The sequence below is a fragment of the Haliotis rufescens genome, unplaced genomic scaffold (assembly GCF_023055435.1).
Source record: "Haliotis rufescens isolate VD_foot unplaced genomic scaffold, xgHalRufe1.0.p SCAF_5, whole genome shotgun sequence".
NCBI lineage: Eukaryota > Metazoa > Mollusca > Gastropoda > Lepetellida > Haliotidae > Haliotis > Haliotis rufescens.
Genome location: NW_025964223.1, coordinates 4212975 through 4232625, shown reverse-complemented (window position 1 = coordinate 4232625; position 19651 = coordinate 4212975). Strand labels below are relative to the sequence as shown.

The 19651-nt window shown below is 40.8% G+C and overlaps 2 protein-coding genes across 6 annotated transcripts in view; one reads left to right on the top strand and one right to left on the bottom strand.

Annotated features, from left to right (window-relative positions):
• Positions 1-1689, bottom strand: part of LOC124133564 (USP6 N-terminal-like protein) — a 53564-nt gene extending 51875 nt beyond the window's left edge. For 2 of the 5 annotated variants that reach the window (XM_046497997.2, XM_046498001.2), the window contains exon 1: positions 1444-1625. The gene's annotated coding sequence lies outside the window, so the exon portion shown is untranslated. The other 3 variants (XM_046497998.2, XM_046498002.2, XM_046498000.2) reach the window with 3 other exon arrangements.
• Positions 1690-7207: 5518 nt separating this feature from the next.
• Positions 7208-15111, top strand: LOC124133627. Its single transcript, XM_046498083.2, has 6 exons — positions 7208-7501; positions 8529-8683; positions 9560-9619; positions 11242-11411; positions 12465-12570; positions 14198-15111. The coding sequence occupies exons 1-6, from the start codon at positions 7453-7455 to the stop codon at positions 14252-14254; spliced, it is 597 nt and encodes a 198-aa protein (XP_046354039.2). The 5' UTR covers positions 7208-7452; the 3' UTR covers positions 14255-15111.
• The last annotated feature ends 4540 nt before the right edge of the window (positions 15112-19651 follow it).

Below are 19651 nucleotides of genomic sequence, written 5' to 3'. Positions count from 1 at the left end.
ATAATGATTGTCAATATGTAATTGTTGTCATTGATACCATTGTGATGAAATAAAGTTGTCAATAATGTCAATTGTCAAAGACTGATAGCAAATGTTTTTGTTTTTCTCAAACATCCACAAAGTTATCTATGCATTAATGTTTCACTGCTTACCACTGGCGTGAAATATGTTGATTTCTTTCGGGACTTTCTTATATATTTTCTTCCTTCTCCAATACTTATCAATAATTGATTGATATGATACTTAGTAATTATCGATCTCCATTATCTATATCGATAGCAAGCCCCCTATGATATACATACTCATGGATATGTACAGTACAGGGTACATCAGTAAATAATTAAAATATTGCATTCTTTATCATGGAATATGCATAGATAATAAATAGCCGAAAAAGCTTCTGAGTGAGCATGTGCACTGATATGTCATGAGTTAATTCTTTGGATATCATACCCGTGAATATTCGGGGTAGAATAGGTCTTACTTGCCGTAAAAGGTGACCATGCTTGTCGTAAAAGGCGACTAACGGGATCGGGTGGTCAGGCTCGCTGACTTGGTTGATGCATGTCATCGATCCCAATTGCGTGGATCGATGCTCATGATATCAATCACTGGATTGTCTGGTCCAGACTCGATTATTTACAGACCGCCGCCATATAGCTGGAATATTGCTGAGTGCGGCGTTAAACAACCAACCAACTCTGGATATCAAGTGAAACATGACCCTTATGTCATGAATGTCAAAAGCCTGGGTGCGCCATGTTCATGCCTGGGACCCCAAAATGTATTTTACTGAGAGTTCCCTCGACTCGGAAATAGATAGTACATGAGTATAATACGGCTTTTCATGTTTATGTCCGTCCACACTCAGTATTTCAGAATCCTTGTATCATTCGGATTTTGAAATCTAGATTACCGTTTACATGATTATGCTCTAACTACACAACACGGAGTAAATATATAGGTTATACGTGAAAACCTTACCTCAAAATGAACATGAAAGTCAAACAAACTAAACATATTCATGGCGGTAGTAAGCATTACACCATAGTAAATGAAATATTTAAATGTTCTCGATCTATTGTTATGCTTCAAACGATGGTTGTCCATTACTCATGTAAGTGTCGTCTGGTCTACCATATTTGATCATTACATATAATTCATATTACACAGTTTCCGGAATAATGTGTCAGTACTAAACCTGACCTGGTACACTCTCTATATCCATAATAGTAATCTTCTCAAATCACATATTCTCATGTTTGACGTTGAATTTTGACAATTCAATCATAGTATCAACTTCCTCGTGGAAATTACACCCGCCCTGTTATAAATGTCTCAAGGAAAGGCGATAATACCATTTCGCATACACCCTATATCACAGCGAGATACAACCAATTGACACATAAACCGGTTGAAAGAAATAAAGTCATAAAAATTTACCAAAACAAGGTTGATTTTGACAGGAAAATGGCCGTGAAAACCCAGTGGAATGCGGTATATTGAGGGCGTTTTGGGTGTCCTATGACCAAGAAATGCGGTGGGAACGTCGTGGCAGGAAATACTGTTGTCCCCGGAAAACGTACTTGTCGCCAATCCAGGCCCAAACAGGTGTGTTTTCAACTTTAATCGCCTACCTGTATTTTTAGATCCACAGGGAACACCTCCGGTGGTCACGTGACTATTTCTCAAGTTGAGCTAGTTGATATTTATCAGCCACCGAGTGAGATTAGACAAGAGTTGCCTCCCATTGATTCAGAACGCGCAACTGCATACATTTTATTAGTGTTTCAAACGATCTTTGCGTCCTTGTTTAAAGCCGAGTGTCAGTATGGTAAACCCTTTTCAAATACATTACTTACATATTTATTTATTTCAAATGTACTGACGTTTTTATTTCTAAAGATAGCAATTATGTTTTTTTATGATATCAGTAAATATTTGAAGATATCATAATTAATTTATAATTTCTAACATTCAAACTACAATAATTGAAATCTTAAAATGTGTTTCTGTTATATCAAAATAAATTTTCGTGATATCTCTAATATAGGATATCCCTAAAACATTATTCCAAAGGAATTCAACGTTTGGTATGAGCATGATGAGTTCACCTATGCGCACCTATGAGGCGCCGTTTTACAATAAGTCGATCTCCAGATAATAATAATAGGCTAGTTATATTGCGCATATTTTCACACCACTCAGGGACATGCTGAAAGCGCTATTATTGCCCCGATCACTGGATCAGTGTGCACTCAATTAAGAATCATTCTCAGCTTCATGATTAGTATACAACCCAAGGTGCCTGTTAGAGAGGGTAGAGGCTAGAAGGGTATAACAACCAGTGGCATCTCATTCTACCGGGTACCCATTCACTGCGGGGTGGACAGAGGCACACTTCGAACGCCATATGTCTTACATGTGCTTCAATGTGGGACAGGATAGGAGCCCTAGAAACTCCCAGGAGCCAAGCTGAAACGCGGTCACCCATCCAAGGACTCTCCGCGACAGACGTTGGTTAACTTCACTTGGTGTGTGACCTGTTAGATCTGTTTCATAACATCATAGTCAGTTGGCCACCAGCGGAAAAGAGGCTTAGTTTAGATTTTCGTTCCCACATTTTCCTGTATACCTTAAACCTTTTCTATTGCATAAAAGAGGTATCTGTACACAATTTTCATATGGTAGTAAGCTTGCAAGTGTGTGCGTGAATTTTCAGGAAGTCAAAATTGCATAAATTGAAGGAAAAATGCATAATTTGACAAAATTGGCTGTAACATTTTTATTAAGTCATTAAACTATCCAAATTATGTCTTTGATTACAGGTTATGTGTTCGCTTATCTGAATTTGGCAAACATTTTGTTTCATATAACTGTTATTCTAATTCTCAGTGGAAACATTGATAAAAATAATGTTTTTTTACTTCATTTTCAAATCAGGTCAGTAGGTAAAACACTAATTCCATTGAATTGTGACAATAAAACCACTATAACCGGGTATCAAAATCTGCCTGAACCATTGCATTATCCTATACACAAAACAAAATGAAAATATATTACATAGGGGCTGAGATATTGTATACAATGTTATCCCACCCCCCAACAAAACAATTTTGACGAAAATTGCTTATTGAGATATGGTGGTAGATTATGTTGATGTAGTGGATGAGTGGGATAACTGCAACAATGCTTAAAAACACCAAACTAGTAAACCCATAAAGAAAAAATGATGTTTCAAGTTTTTCTGTGAACATCTACGGCGGCCATCTTGAATTTCAAGATGGCCGCCATTTTGACCTGTTTTCACAATCAAGATCTAATATAGTTCTTCAACATATATATCATATGAAAGCTTTTTTCATTGTCTTTTCAATGATGTACCTTATTTACTGACTTCTGTGGTAATCTTAGAACAAATGATATAGCGAAAGCTAATTTCTCTAGCGACACCAACCAACCTCCAAAGTCGGATTTTAATAAAATGGACATCGTTTCACTCAAAATTGTAGATATACTGCACTTTTGTCTAGTTTATCATTTGAGTGAGAAAAAAACCATGAGAATACATGTAGTGTTGTGTATTACATCACAGAGTCAAGGGCCGTGAAATAATATCACCTCTAGTCACCGTCAGAGTCCATTTCTTCTGGAAAAGTAGGGAAGTTGTTTCTGTTTAGGCATGACATAGCACAACTGCATCCAAGGGAACATCCCATGATGTTCTTGGCGCAGCTACACCTGGATGAGGAGCATCTGCCTGTTGTGCATTTACAGGTGAGCAATTCTAGACACAGTGCTGGCATTCGTTCCTGGATCATTGGGATGGGTTCTGTGACAGACGTCCACCTATACTCTTCTGGTGGTGGAATGTCAGACTTTCCTTTGTGTGCGGAACACCACGTGATGCAAATGTGCTGATATCTGAGAAGATTCGAAGAATAATAGATAAATGAGCCATCCTTCTGACGGCTTCATGGTCCAGTTTTATTGGACTGAATGAGAACAAGCAAAATTTGATACAATTCTTGACCACAGAATTGCACGCACAGGCACAGCATCTCCATCATTACCATCAAATCATCATCATTGCAGGTGGATTAAGCAGCCCAGATACAGCAGTATCTTCCATAGATCAATCTGAAGCAATGCCAAATCAACTGTCAACACATAAAGAGGCAGATACACGAATGATGATCAATGTCATGGATGCCTCCTGCAATGGATACGACCACAGTGTCATTCACAGCCGAGACACTGATGTGTTAGTACAGTTGACACATCATAAACATTGGTTTTCTGCTCAGATATGGATGGGTGCATATCAGTTGATGATGTACATCAATTTCTCATTCTCTCGGATGTTGTAGCAGCTCTACCAGTATTCCATGCAGTCACAGGTTGTGGACCTGGAACATATTTATCGCACAACCATATTTGTTGCAAACAACAGAAGAAACTGGTGCCTTCGACATGAAAGAGACAGACTCACTTGTCATCAAAGTGTACAATCCAGCTTCGACTGCAACTAGCATTAATACACTTACAGCTGACATGTTCCACAGAGTTGGAGACCTAGAGGAACTCCCACCACATAACCTCTACTCAGATGTCAGCACATTTGCATCACGTGGTGTTCTGCACACAAAGGAAAGTCTGACATTCCACCACCAGAAGAGTATAGGTGGACGTCTGTCATAGAACCCATCCCAATGATCCAGGAACGAATGCCAGCACTGTGTCTAGAATTGCTCACCTGTAAATGCACAACAGGCAGATGCTCCTCACCCAGGTGTAGCTGTGCCAAGAACAACATGGGATGTTCCCTTGGATGCAGTTGTGCTATGTCATGCCTAAACAGAAACAACTTACCTACCTCTCCAGATGACGGTGACTAGAGGTGACATTATTTCATATTTTATTTTTAATACTTCATAATACTACAAGTATTCTCACGTTTGTTTCTTCACTCAAATGATAAACTAGTGAAATGTTCACACAAAAGTGCAGTATATCTACAATTTTGAGTGAAAATATGTCCATTTTAATTTAAATCTAAATTTGGGTATGGGTTGAAGTCGCTTGAGAAATTAGCTTTCAATTTTTATTTTTATTCATTGTTGGGGATCAATTTACCACAGAAGTCAGTGAATGATCTACATTATTGAAAAGACAATGAAAAAAGCTTTCATATTATATATTACATGACCATGTTGAAGAACTATATTAGATCTTGATTTTGAAAACAGGTCAAAATGGCGGCCATCTTGAAATTCAAGCTGGCCGCCATTTTGACCTGTAGATGTTCACAGAAAAACTTGAAACATCATTTTTCTTTATGAGTTTACTAGTTCGGTGTTTTTAAGCATTGTTGCAATTATCCCACTCATCCACTACATTAACATTATCTACCACCATATCTCAATAAGCAATTTTCGTCAATATTGGTTTTTGGGGGGTGGGGTAACATTGTTTACAATATCTCAGCCCTTTTTAAAATATTTTCATTTTGTTTTATGTATAGGGTAGTACAATGGTTCAGGCAGATTTTGATACCCAGTTATAGTGGTTTTATTGTCACAATTCAGTGGAATTAGTGTTTTACCTACTTACAATATTTGAAAATGAAGTATAAAAACATTATTTTTATCAATGTTTCCACTGAGAATTAGAATAACAGTTATATGAAACAAAATGTTTGCCAAATTCAGATAAGCGAATACATTACCTGTAATCAAAGACAAAATTTGGATAGTTTAATGACTTAATAAAATGTTACAGCCAATTTTGTTAAATTATGCATTTTGCTTTCAATTTATGCAATTTTGACTTCCTGAAAATTCACGCACACACTTGCAAGCTTACTACCCAATGAAAATTGTGTACAGATACCTCCTTTATGCAATAGAAAAAGTTTAAGGTATACAGGAAAATGTGGGAACGAAAATCTTGTTTTTCACCCCTGGCCAACTGACTATCTTCATTGATATCACAAATTCGAATTTTTATATAAATAAATGAATTTATTATATCTAGCCATGTATTTTGTGATATGTTATTATGTATTTTATGATATCTAAAAACGAATTCGTGATATCGTCTAAGGCGCCGCGATTCGCTGTGCACAGTTGCGTCCCTTGGGCGCGCCAGAAACCTGTGATTGTGAAAAATGATTGTGGGTTCGAATCCCGGTTCGCCCCGATTATGTTTCTAGGTTTGTCAGCACCATACCTGTGCTCGTGGGTTTCACTGAAGTGGTAAACTTCTGAGACCTGCATCACTTCGGGCTTTCTTCTTCCCACATTAAGCTGACACGCCGCGATATAACTGGAATACTGTTAAAAGCGGCGTTAAACGCAACTCACTAACTCACTCATGTTGTGAGCTCTGTGGCCCTTGATACCGAATAAACGTCTTCTTCTTCTTCTGGGGCGCTCGAGTAGCTTTGTAGTTAAAGCGTTAGCTCATTACGCCGAAGAACCGGGTTCGATTCCCGACAATGTGTGAAGCCCATTTCTGGCGTGCCCCGCCGTGATATTGCTGGAATATTGCTAAACGCGGCGTAAAATCATACTCACTCACTCTTCTTCTTCTTGGAAGCCCATTTCTGGTGCCCCCCGCCGTGATGTTGCGGGGATATTGCTAAAAGCGGCGTAAAACCATACTCACTCACTCATTCTTCTTCTTGTGTACTGAATATCAACAATGAATAATCTCATGGCAATGTCACTGTTAAAAAAGAACTTCTTTGTGAAAAGACACTCGATCTGCAGGGGACAATCGTTAGACGTAACACCGCTCAAGCATATACTGCTGATAAACTCCGAAGTCGAACCTACCCCTGTACATGGCAACCGGAGTAATGCTAGACCGGAGCAGTCTCCATTCTATTATAATAATATATAAAAATGCAACTACTAAACTATAAATTGAAACATCCTTTAAGTAAGGGATAAAAAAGAGTCTGTTTCTGGAGGTTATTATACATAGCGGGGAAGAAAAAACAATACAGCTCGAAGTTTTTTGCATTATTTTTTTATATTCATATTGGAACTAGAGGCTGCTTCCAGTCTGAGATAATGACTAGACGCACAATCTGATTCAACTGAACCAATGTGTTATCTTACATATTAACCGATTACCCTTGAACAGTAAACTGTCAGCGTATCGAAAACTCAATGACTAACGACAAAAGAATTGATATCTTAACATAGTTGTAAAAGCCAAAGATTTTGTAGCGCTTGGCTATTGTCCATTGTCCAGTTTGTTGTGTTCGTTACATACCGACTCACAACCCGGACCACTGGAGTTGCCGAACACTAGTTTACAACGCAGCGTTCTTGAATATTTATAATTTGCGTCTTTTTATTTTGTTGTAAATGATAGTAATACGGGTGTGTTGATTGGGCCAACAGTCAATTAGTCAAGGAGGGTGTCCGTGAATGGAGAGAAATGCATCGAGCTGTTGGGTACACGCTACACGGGACTATTCTGGTGTTATGTAAGTACGATTTACTTTGTGTGTTGTTTAATGCCGCACTCATGATTAATATTCCAGCTATATGACGGCGGTCTGTAAATAATCGAGTCTGGACTAGAAAATCCAGTGATTGATATCACGAGCATCTACACAACTGGGATACGATTCCATGCATCAACCAAGTCAGCGAACCTGATCATCCGATCCCATTAGTCACCTCTTACGACAAGCATGGGGTACTGGGGAGCACTTTTAAATGTTAGCCATTTTCACTTTCTTACATTGCAAGTCTGGACTGCTGTTACAAAAAAGTATGGTTGACACAAGGTCGATTTTTAGAACTATGAGCACGTCCGCATGAGTTATCTACCAGATGTTTGTATTGACCTTTTCTGCATCTCCTCAGAAAATCTCGTGGTCTCAAAAACTTGCTCCTTTTTAGATATGAAAAACATCGTCTCCTGAAAACCTCTGCAAGACATAAACCTTATCACCCATTTAAGCCTCTCTATTTATTTAGTGTTGTTATAAACTACGGTTATAACGAACAAAAAGGGACCACTAATTTTAATTCGTAATAACCATAGTTCGTTATGAGCATAATACAGCATACATACAACAAATGGCCTGGACTAAAAAATAAGTTCGTCATATCGGTCAGTTTGTTATAAGAGTGTTCGTTATAACCGAAGTTTAGTGTAATTCAAAAACATTGTGATTTATTAATGCTTTCCACAATTTTCTTAAATCATGTAGATCTCGTGGGCCAGAATGCCCCTATCATACCATGTCTTTTCATCAGAACAACCAGTCATAATGACACAAGAACAGTGTAACAACTACAGGGTTCCACGATTCGCTATGCATAGTTGCGTTACTGAGGTGTTGCAGAAACCTATATGATTGTGGGTTCAAATCCTAGAAATGCTCTGATTATGTTACTAGGTTTGTCAGCGTCACACCCGTGCTCGGGTACCAATCTACCGGGTACCCATCTATAAAACCGGTATGTCTTTAATACCGGTACGTACATCCTCGGGTTTTCTAGGTGTCCTCAACATTGTGTTACTGACATATAACAACGGCATCTACAACCTTTACCACGATGACCTCTCGCTGACAGTAAACGGCGTGAACCTCTCCGGCTACCTGATGAAGCCAGATGTGCCCTTCTCAGTACATGTCTTGCTCCTGCTGGTCGGGGTAAGTTCATTTGGCTCTTCTCAGATCAATCGGACTATCTTAAGTTTAGGATAGATTATGGGAGTTACAATCATCGTAGCGCTAGAATCGCCTTGTGCAAGTGGGCCTTGGATGGGCCACCTGGGCATCGGCATGGATCGTTAGACATGCTGACAACCTGACCGACCATCACAAGACGCCATTGTAGGTGTTTTACTGCCCTTGGCGTCAACCACATTCACTCACTAACTCTTATTATCATATATGTAATGAGTGACGAAAAGTGAGGGATTAAACGCCACTTTTTGAACAGTATTTGAGTGTTATCACGGTGTGTCAGCATCATGTGGGATGGAAGCCCAGAGATAAATCCAAGATGGCTGCCAAAATCCAAGATGGCCACCAGTTGTCATAATTCATAGAACGATCCGATTCGGCTATCGTAACGTTGTTTTCAATGATCATTAATAACGGGCCAACATGATCACCATGCACTTTATCGTGAAAACCAGTTATCGAAATCGGGGTCAGGGAGACTATAAGACTATATTGACTTCATGTCGGGGCAGGGGCGGTCGGGTAGCCTAGTGGTTAAAGCGTTCGCTCGTCACGCCGAAGACCCGGGTTCGATTCCCGACATGGGTACAATGTGTGAAGCCCATTTCTGGTGTCCCCCGCCGTGATATTGCTGGAATATTGCTAAAAGCGGCGTAAAACTATACTCACTCACTCACTCATGTCGGGGCGAGCCTTGTATTCGAACCAACCACATGCAGATCCAGGTAGAATGTCATGAAGAGTAATATCACATTGGCTGTATTCAATACACGTTGCAATATACCAGTAACCAGCCATTGTGACTGCTGTAAACATCGCGTGTGTCCTATCTTTGTACAGGGCTTCATCCCGGGGGTGACTGGCCTGGGTCTCATCACTGTCAACAAGAGGATGTCTAGTGTGAGTTAACATATATTTCATGTTATGTTTTGATGTGACAAAGGGGAAGCACGTGAATTTACCGGGTTCCAAATTCATTGTATAAGAGTGTCATTGGCAACGTTAATATCGTAAATGCACATTTCAAATAAATTTCTGGCACTTCTGGCTGATTATTATTATTATTATTATTATTATTATTTAAAATGAATCAACGAACGCGCTCATGTACAGAATGACTAAAAAGTACAAATATCATTTCAAAAATCATAATCGGAAATCGCCACTAAAAGTCCATTGCACCATTCCGACTAATATCATAAGCATGTGTTCATGAATCACTGTCAAATAGGGATGAAAACTGGTTTCAAGGTGAGCGTATCCTGCGTCATAGGTGGCACCCGTCACAAACACTTGCAAGTGCAAGTCAATTGTGCCCCTGAAAACTTGGGAACATACTGGAACATATAGTACAAGTCAGAATAGTGAATTTCATAGGACATCATGTTTGTCATTGGTGCCTCTAAAAACCATAATCCTGATCTTTCAACTTTTGAGCAAGAGTCGTAAAACGGCCTTTAAAATCTTAGTAGAAAGGGAATGAAAAGTTGTGAAATGTGGACACTAAGGCTGGACTATTGTTCGACATCTTGTCATACAGTCTTTTGGAGAGATTTTGTCACTCTGAATCCTCTGCATTCTATTTCTATCTAAATATGAAACAGATGAATCGGTTTCAATTGCCCTTTTATTTCAAACTCAGGTGGGTATATCAGGCTATTTGACCATCAAGAACGATATCAGATCACCGATATAACTGTAGCTTAAGTTAAACTTCTTGCCAAATTCCCTTGTGTGACTTTGCCAAACAGAAGTTGCGATTCATTTGCATTAAAAAAAACAGATTAGCAAGAAGGGGAGCATCACTGGTGCCCACGGGAATGTCTGTGCTACATTGTACTGCTGAACAGCTGTGCGGTGACAGGCAACAAACATACTTTTTTATGCAAATTGAGTTACCCTTTTCGCGAACACCCGGTGTCAACACTGATTTTCAGTGATCTACTGACACTTGCTTTTATTCTTGATACATTCTACTGAAGCCCTGAATATAGAGATGTAGCTCTATATGTGGTCACATAATGCCCCGTGGATCAAGGAAGTTTCCCCTTAAGTGTGGGATAAAGATGTACACAGTTGAAAAATAGAATGTTTTGACAGAATCAAAACCTATTATCATCTGACTCCCGGCGAAACACCATCCACTAAGTTTATAGTATTTATCTTGTTAGCACACTAAAACACGTACGCACGCACGTACGCACGCACACGCACGCACACACACACACACACACACACACACACACACACACACACACACGCACGCAGCATTCCCGGGTACCCAAGTTGCACCAAGTCTTTCAATAGATCCTTGTGTTAGAGGCAACACCTCACCCGATATACAGTAAACTATGGTTATAACGAACTCAAATGGATTTTAGTTCGTTATAACCGTAGTTCGTTATAAGCATATATACAACATCCATACATCAAATTTCAAGGATAAAAAATAAGTTCATAATATCCGTCAGTTCGTTATAAGCGTGTTCGTTATAAACGTATTTTACTGTATTCTTTTCCAGAACGTTCGTCTCGTCCACGTAGTGAGCGCTGTAGGAGGCACGATATGTGGAGCTGTGTTGATGGTGACGGAGGCGACAAGTATACATGAGATCAACGGAGTGTCATGCAGCAGGGATAACTACTGGGGATCCTGTGGATGCGGATATGATTTCATCTTTGGATTACCAATGTAATATTCATTTTACCCTCACTTCTCCGGAAGGGACCGACTACTTGATATTCGGGGGTGGGAGTGGGGGTGATGGGATTTTGTATCTGGATTAAATAATTTCTAGGCAACTTTTTCAACAGTCTCAAGCATAAGTATTATTTTCAAGAATATATTGGGACAATATATTATTTTCGATAACCCCCATAATTCTACCTAGGTCATGGTGAAACATATTTGATAGCACATGCCTTAGGGAAACTCCAGTCATTCACTCAAAACTCATTGGAAAGAAATATGTTTTAGGACATCCTCGATTATCAAGAGTTCGGTAAAAATTACACGACCTTGGGGGGGGGGGGGGGGGGGGGGGGGGGGTATCGCATATCGTATTGCCTGAGAAACATAATCGATGCATCGCTGTATTGGTTAATCGTGACATCCCCAGTATATGGTATAATAAATGTACAACAGAAATAAGACGTGGTTCACTCGACGACATCTTCCCGGGGCAAGAGAGTTAACTGACTATAAAGTCCAGTTTGCACCCTTGCCGAACTAGGCTGGTATTATGGAGTTATATTTTGGCTGGACTAACGAGTCTATGCATAGTCCAATCAAAATCGCGCACCGAAATAGAAATCCGGTTCGTTAACTGTCGTGCAGATTTCGATCGATTGCAGGATTTGCAAGGCATGTGCCCCGCCAACTTGTTGTCAGCAGATATTTTCCAAATCTTTTCATGTTTTTAATCAAGGTGCTCACGTGATTTAATTCATTTCGTGATGTAAGACACGTTTTATCACAATATATATCTTGATTATCGATCAGGTCGTCCTGACCGGGCGCCACCATTTTGTGTGAAGCAAACGCAAGTGATACGAGAGATGGAATCTGATTGGCTTAGACGGGACATAACTGGTAATAGCCACTGGTGGCGCTACGATCGAACCCAGTAATTCCAGCCTCGTTCGGCAAGGGTGGAAACTGGACTTTTAAAGTCAGTTAAATCTCTTGCCTCGGGACGATGCTCGAGGATGGCTCTGGCGATGCTACAACAGTTGTTCATTTCAGCAATGCAGCAGTGTGTGAAATGAGGGATGTGAGGATCACCTACCTGGCGGTGTTGTGTTTGAGCCTCATCTGTGACGTCATCAGTCTGGTTTTAACAAATAGAATGGTGAGTTTTTCGCTAACGCCATGGGGCGCCTTGCAAAGCGCCACATAATGTGGACATGATTATATACGAAAATTAACTTCAACAAAAAAAAGTTCTAAACATCTAGGAGACCGTTATTGGACGCGAAATAATACACGTTGGTCATGTAAACAAAGACACGTAACAGTTGAATGAGAAATTTATAGTTTCTATAGGTTCATATATTGTCAAACCATTTTCAAGAGAATATAAAACATCAAGAAACGATATTTACTCCATAAATAACTGTTAGCATTATTTGGCCTAGTCAATGTGGAACTAAACGTAAATAGGAAGACAACAGTTTGTGTACCGGCTAGACACTTCCGTTAAAAGGGGAGATAACTCTTGTAAGACAATAGTTTCGTCAAAGTGTCACGTTCACTGCAGTGAAATATCAAGTGTTATGTTCACTACAATGAAAATATCACTTTTCTCAACTTCAGACCGAAGTATATAATAAATAGAACAACCTACTCGAAGCTAGGAATTTCGGATCACCTATCCCTCGTAAATGAGCGTTGTTAGGCCAAAGCTCTGTACCTTTTCCGGTTTCATTGCAAAAAAAGAATCTAGCCTATAACGATATATACATCGTGGGTAAGGTGAGGTGAAAAGACGTTTAACGTCACGAGCCCGCTGAGATACCATGCTGCAGTTTAACACGAATATCCCAGACAACGTTTACTGACTCCGAGCTGACCAGACCTTGTTTAAGTCTCTTAAGGCCGAGCTCAAGGCAGGGAAACAGCAAGTACCATCTTTTCTAACGTCATTGGCATCACGCGCCCGGGGATCGAACGCCCGACCTTCCGCTCTCCGGGCAGACGCTCTACCACTAGACCACGGAGGCGGTCTGATTTACATGGCGAGTGTAATGCATTGAAGAACTGAAGATAATGATTCTGATCAGTAAAAGCAACATGACTCCCTCGTGACAACAATTTGATATGAAATCTAATCATGACAAATTCATATTCGAAATATCTCCCAGCGGGATTTCGGTTAAAAATAGATTCCCATTCACCTATGCTTGTGAGGAGACTAAAATATCGGTGGTCAGACTCTCGGTGACTATGTTGATTGCCTGTCATCGTACCCATACGACGTGTGGCAGTGCTCACAATATCAACCACTGGTTTGTATGGCCCAGACTCGATCATTTACAGGCCGCTGTCACACAGCTGTCTCTATTACCGAGTGTCGCGGTCAATACAATACTATGTAGCATTATGCTGTTACATTGTACATATTGCTTCAGGTCAATGATCAACTACAGTGCAGAGTTACGTCCCTTAGAAACGCCAGAATTCTATGATTGTGTGTTTGAATCCCGGTTTGCGGCGATTATGTTTCTAGGTTTGTCCCCACTATATCCGTGTTCATGGGTTTCACAAAAATTATAAACGTCTGTGACCTGCATCACTTCGAGGTTTCCTCTGACATCAAGCTGATACGCTGTGATGTAACTGGAATATTGTTCAAAATGGCGTTAAACCCAACTCACTCACTGGTCACATTTTGGGACTAGCGAAAGTGAACATGTGCAAATATTGCAAAGTTTAATGTCTCCATCGTTCAACTCGTCATGTGTGTAATCTGTTCATAGGGGAAGGATCTCCCGGACACAAAGAGCAAGATCACGAGAGTGATGCCAATATCGTGACCTTCTCCGTGAACTCCTCAGGTCAAGGTCATCTGGAGATATTTATGGCGGAATGGCCGTCCTGGGTCACAATGAAGACACATATATTTTGTTCTAGATTAGTGTTTTGCGTTATAAAGGCGATGTAATCTGATGTACAGAAGCAGCCAAAATCGTATTTGATGCTGTGTCAAAACGTGTATGAACGTTACGTTTATTTGAAATAAAACGTCATATAGGTGACGCATTATTAATAATCATCTGGGGCGGTCGGGTAGCCTAGTGGTTAAAGCGTTGACTCGAACCCGAATTTAATTCCCCACTTGGGTACAATGTTTGAAGCCCATTTCTGGTGTCCCCGCCGTGATATTACTGGAATTGTGCTAAAAGCGGCGTAAAACCATACTCACTCACTTACTCAATCACTCATTAACATCTAATATATAGGATACATTTCAATTTACTGCTGACATAAATATTCTTCTTTGAATTGTCCATCATAATTCCCGGCGTGTGTCGTATTAAGCGTAGGACGTAGCAGGAAGCAACAGTTTATGTTGTGATGTTCCACGGCAATTAGCAAATCAAGAACACATAATTAACGTGTTGATACAAATATTCATTTCCATTCAAAATTGCCCTCTTAGATGGTTCGCCTTTCTCAATATTTCATTGGTATTATGTTGTGAAAGTAGATCCCTCAAAGGAATAAAGACGCAACAGCAATTAATGTCTTAAACTCTGATTGGTCGAAAACAGACATGTGACCTTTTTCCAACACCTAAATACGATGACTTCATCACTGGGTCACTGTGGCGCTTCCAGTCTAAGGGTCAGTATTAATCAAAGGGCACTAAATTCAGCCCAAAAGTTTCCCTTTTATATACTTATATACTTGGACGTGACAATCCAGTGATTGACATCATGGGCATCTATCCACGCAGTTGGGATACCATGACATGCATCAACCAAGACAGCGAGCCTGACCACTTGATCCCGTTAGTCGTCTCTTACGACAAGCACAGTCGCCTTGTGCGACAAGCATGGGTTGCTGAAGACCTATTCTACCCCGGATCTTCACGGGTATTGTAGACAGAAGTGAATTAGGTAGATTCTCATTGAAAGTAACCCAGTATGTTCGAATAATCAAGTTCGCCAGGGGTTATCTGAAGAATGAGTTCTGCCGCTACAGAACAAAACATATTTGTTTGTTTTTCAAAATAGGATTCTTGAAATCCCGCATGGATACACTTGCATCCCGTTAAAAAAGGTAACCAAAAAATGACCTTTTCGTTTACACACAAGAAATGATCGCTCTCCATGTTGGGTGGCCTGTACAGGGCTGTTGTTATTAACAACTTAGATCCTCCCCTTTCAGAGAAAATATTGAATGATCGGGTTGAATCTGAAATACGTACCAACGACCTGCGGATCGTTGAATCTAAGGGGCGTAACTCTGCGCAGCTAACTGCGACATTTTAGATCGCTGTCTTCCGTCAGTTGTCAGAGGTGCGTTTAAGCACGCAATCATGGTCAGTTGCTATGTAATGTTTACACTGTAGTGCCTAGTCTGAACAGTCCTATCATGTTGATCATTTATATTTCAAAGCGTGACAAACGAGCGGTTTTTTTCACAATCAATGTGTTGGTAGCTAGTGGCTACCTACCAACCAGGAAGTTCAGAGGTCAAACACAACAGATAAGGTACATGTGTTTGATGAACACTGATATATCCTCACCAATCCAGGTGCGACCAATGGCAGTCGTCAACGAAACTTGGCCGGAGTCCAGAGACGAGAAAAACACCCCTCCCAAACCCCTTCACCACCCCACCGCTTTTAGCCCCCTCCTCCCCTCTCCTCTCCCCCGAGTCCGTGTCCATGACTGCACTGACGCCTTAACGTGACAACTGTGCAACGGTCTCCAAACATACCCATATTAATGTATAGCAACCAGACCTGTGCACCCAGCCCTGCTGATATTATACCCAATAAACAAAGCGCAGGACTATTGGATTGACATCAGTTACGTGAGATAGAGGGTTTAAATACTTCAAAGTACGTTACGTTTGTATCAGCCACTAGTTGACAAGACGTTGATTACAAGATCGTTAAAATCACCCCTTCCCTGCTGTTTATTTTTGAGTGATGCTTTAGTTTTTCAGTGAGTTAACGAGTGTTGTTTTACGCCGCTTTTAGCAATATCCCGGCAGTATCACGGCAGGGGACACAAAGAATAGAATTGATACTTTGAACCCATGTGGGCTGTCGAATCCGGGTTTGATCACCGCGCGGATGAATGATAAAACACATATAGAGTAGTGGCCAGGGCCCCGTTCCTCAAAGCGATCTTAGCGCTGCGATGTTAAAGTATGGGACTTACGATCACCTTTGAGCTAAGATCGCTTTGAGGAACGGAGCCCTGACCTTCAAACTGCCGACATACCCCTCCCATAGTAGAACTTAGCCAACTTAGATTTTCTTTATGTTTTTTACTAAAAAATGATGGGTGTGGTAAAATGTTTTTGTCATATATACTATTTTGGGGTCAAAATGCACTTTTCTGTCGCAAAAATAGAGAAAATCAATTAGAGCCCCCTGTTCAGTGTTCTCCAAGTCGTGTATCGGGTGGTCAGACTTAGCTGATTGTGTAGTCGGTGTGTATTGCTGTTCATGCTGTCGGCCACTAGTTCAGGCTCGATTACACGTTGCTTTGTTAAGGGGATGCAGGCAAGAAACCCATGCAGGTTTTCACTTGAAAAACATGCACGGTTCACACATGAAAACATACATATCTGCTAAATGCAAACCATACAAATGTATACATACAAAACGCACTTATGGAAAACATGCATATACACACATGCAATGATACACAAATAAACTTGAATCATGGGACAATATAAAGATGCAAGACGTGCACATTTACACACGAAGAACATGCAGACATTCACACGCAAAACATGCAGACGTACACGTGCAAAACATGCAGACACACTCAGAGCATGCAGACTTACACACGAAAAACATGCAGACAGATGTCAAAACATGCAGACATGCACGTGCTGAACATGCAAACATGCTCAAAACATACAGACATACTCAGAACATGCAGACATAGTCAAAACATGCAGACTAACACATGCAGACATACAAATGAAGAACATGGAGACATACACGTGCAAAACATGCAGACATACTCATGCAGAACATGCAGACATACTCAGAACATGCAGACATAGTCCAAACATGCAGAACACGCAGAACATGCAGACATACACGTGTAGTACATACAGACATACACACGCAGACAATGCAGACATTCACGTGAGTGTGTGTGTGTGTGTGTGTGCGTGCGTGTGCGTGCGTGCGCGCGCGTGTGTGTGTGTGTGTGTGTGTGTGTGTGTGTTTCAATTCATCGTGTTTCCTTCCGTATCAGTACAATCGACACAATAATTCCTAAAGACTATTTCTCAGCGTTGGCTACACAACATGGTATCCATTTTGGATAATGCATTTGTAAATACATGGAAGTCATAGCACATAATGCACGATGCAAATGCCAAATAATGCATGGTACATGATGCACATGGTGTATTAAGCAAAATACACACGGTACATAGTACACGGTAAATAAGGCATATAATCCATTGTAACTATGCAACCCATGCTTGTCATAAAAGACGACTAACGGGATCGGGTGGTCAGATTCACTGAATTGGTTGATGCATGTCATCGTAATTGCGTGGATCAATGTTCATGATGTCAATCAAAGACCGCGTCAGATGAACTTTTTAATCAGCCAATCAGTGTCGAAATTTACGGGGAATCAAGAAGCCTCGGATCTGATTGGCTGATGAGAAAGTTCATCTAACATGGCCGGGAGGTCATGAAGAACGGTATCGTATTGAAGTAAAAGTTCTATTTTTAATGACATCGCAAAATTAGTATGAGTATCCATCGGCCTTCTTGCATAAAATTAGTTCTCTCAGACCAGTTAAATGTCTAGATTACAAATGACATTGTATGCCCTGATGAAGGAAAGCCCAGTAGAATTGAACATCACTGAAGAGAGAGTATGACAATGGCGTTCTGACAGTGTTATAGTTTACAGGGAACTCTGTTCATTGGTGTTATATATAACACGTGCTGAGTACACTCTCAACTCTCAGGGGGCACAGGTGGCCCAGTCGTCTGAGGTGCCGCGATTCTCTGTGCAGAGTTGCGTCCCTTGGGCACGCCAGAAACCTATGATTGTCGGTTCGAATCCCGGTTCGCCCCGATTATGTTTCTAGGTTTGTTAGCACCATACCCGTGCTCGTGGGTTTCACCGAAGTGGTAAACGCCTGAGACCTGCATCACTTCGGGCTTTCCTCCCACATTAAGCTGACCGGCGTGATATGACTGTAATACTGTTAAAAGCGGCGTAAAACCCAACTCACTCACACTCACTCACTCAACTCTCACAGTAGGTCTTTAATCCAGCCATCTGTTCTCATGTTACCATCTAGTCCTTGATCAGCTCAGGCTGCTGTGCATTGAACTTGACTCTTCGTGGCTTCTTCTGAAGAACCTGGTCCATCCCGCGCCATTGCATCGTGTTTCTCGATCCAGGCATCTTCTTCTTCTTCGGCGGTTTATTCTAAATAGTCAGTTCAATATACAAATGAATCACCGTTTACAGTGAAATTCCACAAATGGTTTAGTAAAATGCGATAAATTACGTTGATGCTAATGGATGTCTGTTGGAAGACCTACCTCCCAAGTTACTGTGATGAGACATAGTATGGTGCAGACACAGCTGAAGCCCATGCAGACGAGGTAGATGAGGCGCACCACAAACTGTCCGCACACCATCACAGATCTGGAAAACGTTTTGAGTGAGTGAGTATGTTTTACGCCGCTTTTAGCAATATTACAGCAATATCACGACGGGGGACCCCAAAAATGGGCTTCACACAATGTACCCATGTGGGCAATCGAACCCTGGTCGTCGGCGTGACGAGGGAACCCTTTAACCACTAGGCTACCCCACCGCCCCGTGTTTGTCAAAGCAAATAAGTATTTCGTTATGTTGGTAGAGATGGGGCAGACATACCAACCACAAACCACAGAGAAAACACAAATAGGTTGAATTAACATCCAATCTCATTGCAATCAGATCTTAGTTCAGGCTACCGCAAAACAGACATCAGAGGACATCCAATTACAGGTCACGTCAGAACGACCTTTTCATCCAACTAATCAGAGCGTCACTTACAGATAAGGAAAGCGACAGTTGGAATATGTTTTCTAATCATGTAACCTCTAAGAATTTAACGCGGGGTATTCCTAACGGCAGTGATGGGCTTTACGACTGAATCCGTCAAAAGCATCATCTATCGCTTGCTTCGGTGAGATCAACATTAAATCGGAAGAG

Bases quoted from the DNA above. Each gene is read 5' to 3' on its own strand.
- LOC124133627 (XM_046498083.2), top strand. From the start codon at position 7,453: ATGCATCGAGCTGTTGGGTACACGCTACACGGGACTATTCTGGTGTTA. The intron at 7,502-8,528 runs GTAAGTACGATT...CGGGTTTTCTAG, and splicing joins CGGGACTATTCTGGTGTTAT to GTGTCCTCAACATTGTGTTA. The intron at 12,571-14,197 runs GTGAGTTTTTCG...ATCTGTTCATAG, and splicing joins TGGTTTTAACAAATAGAATG to GGGAAGGATCTCCCGGACAC.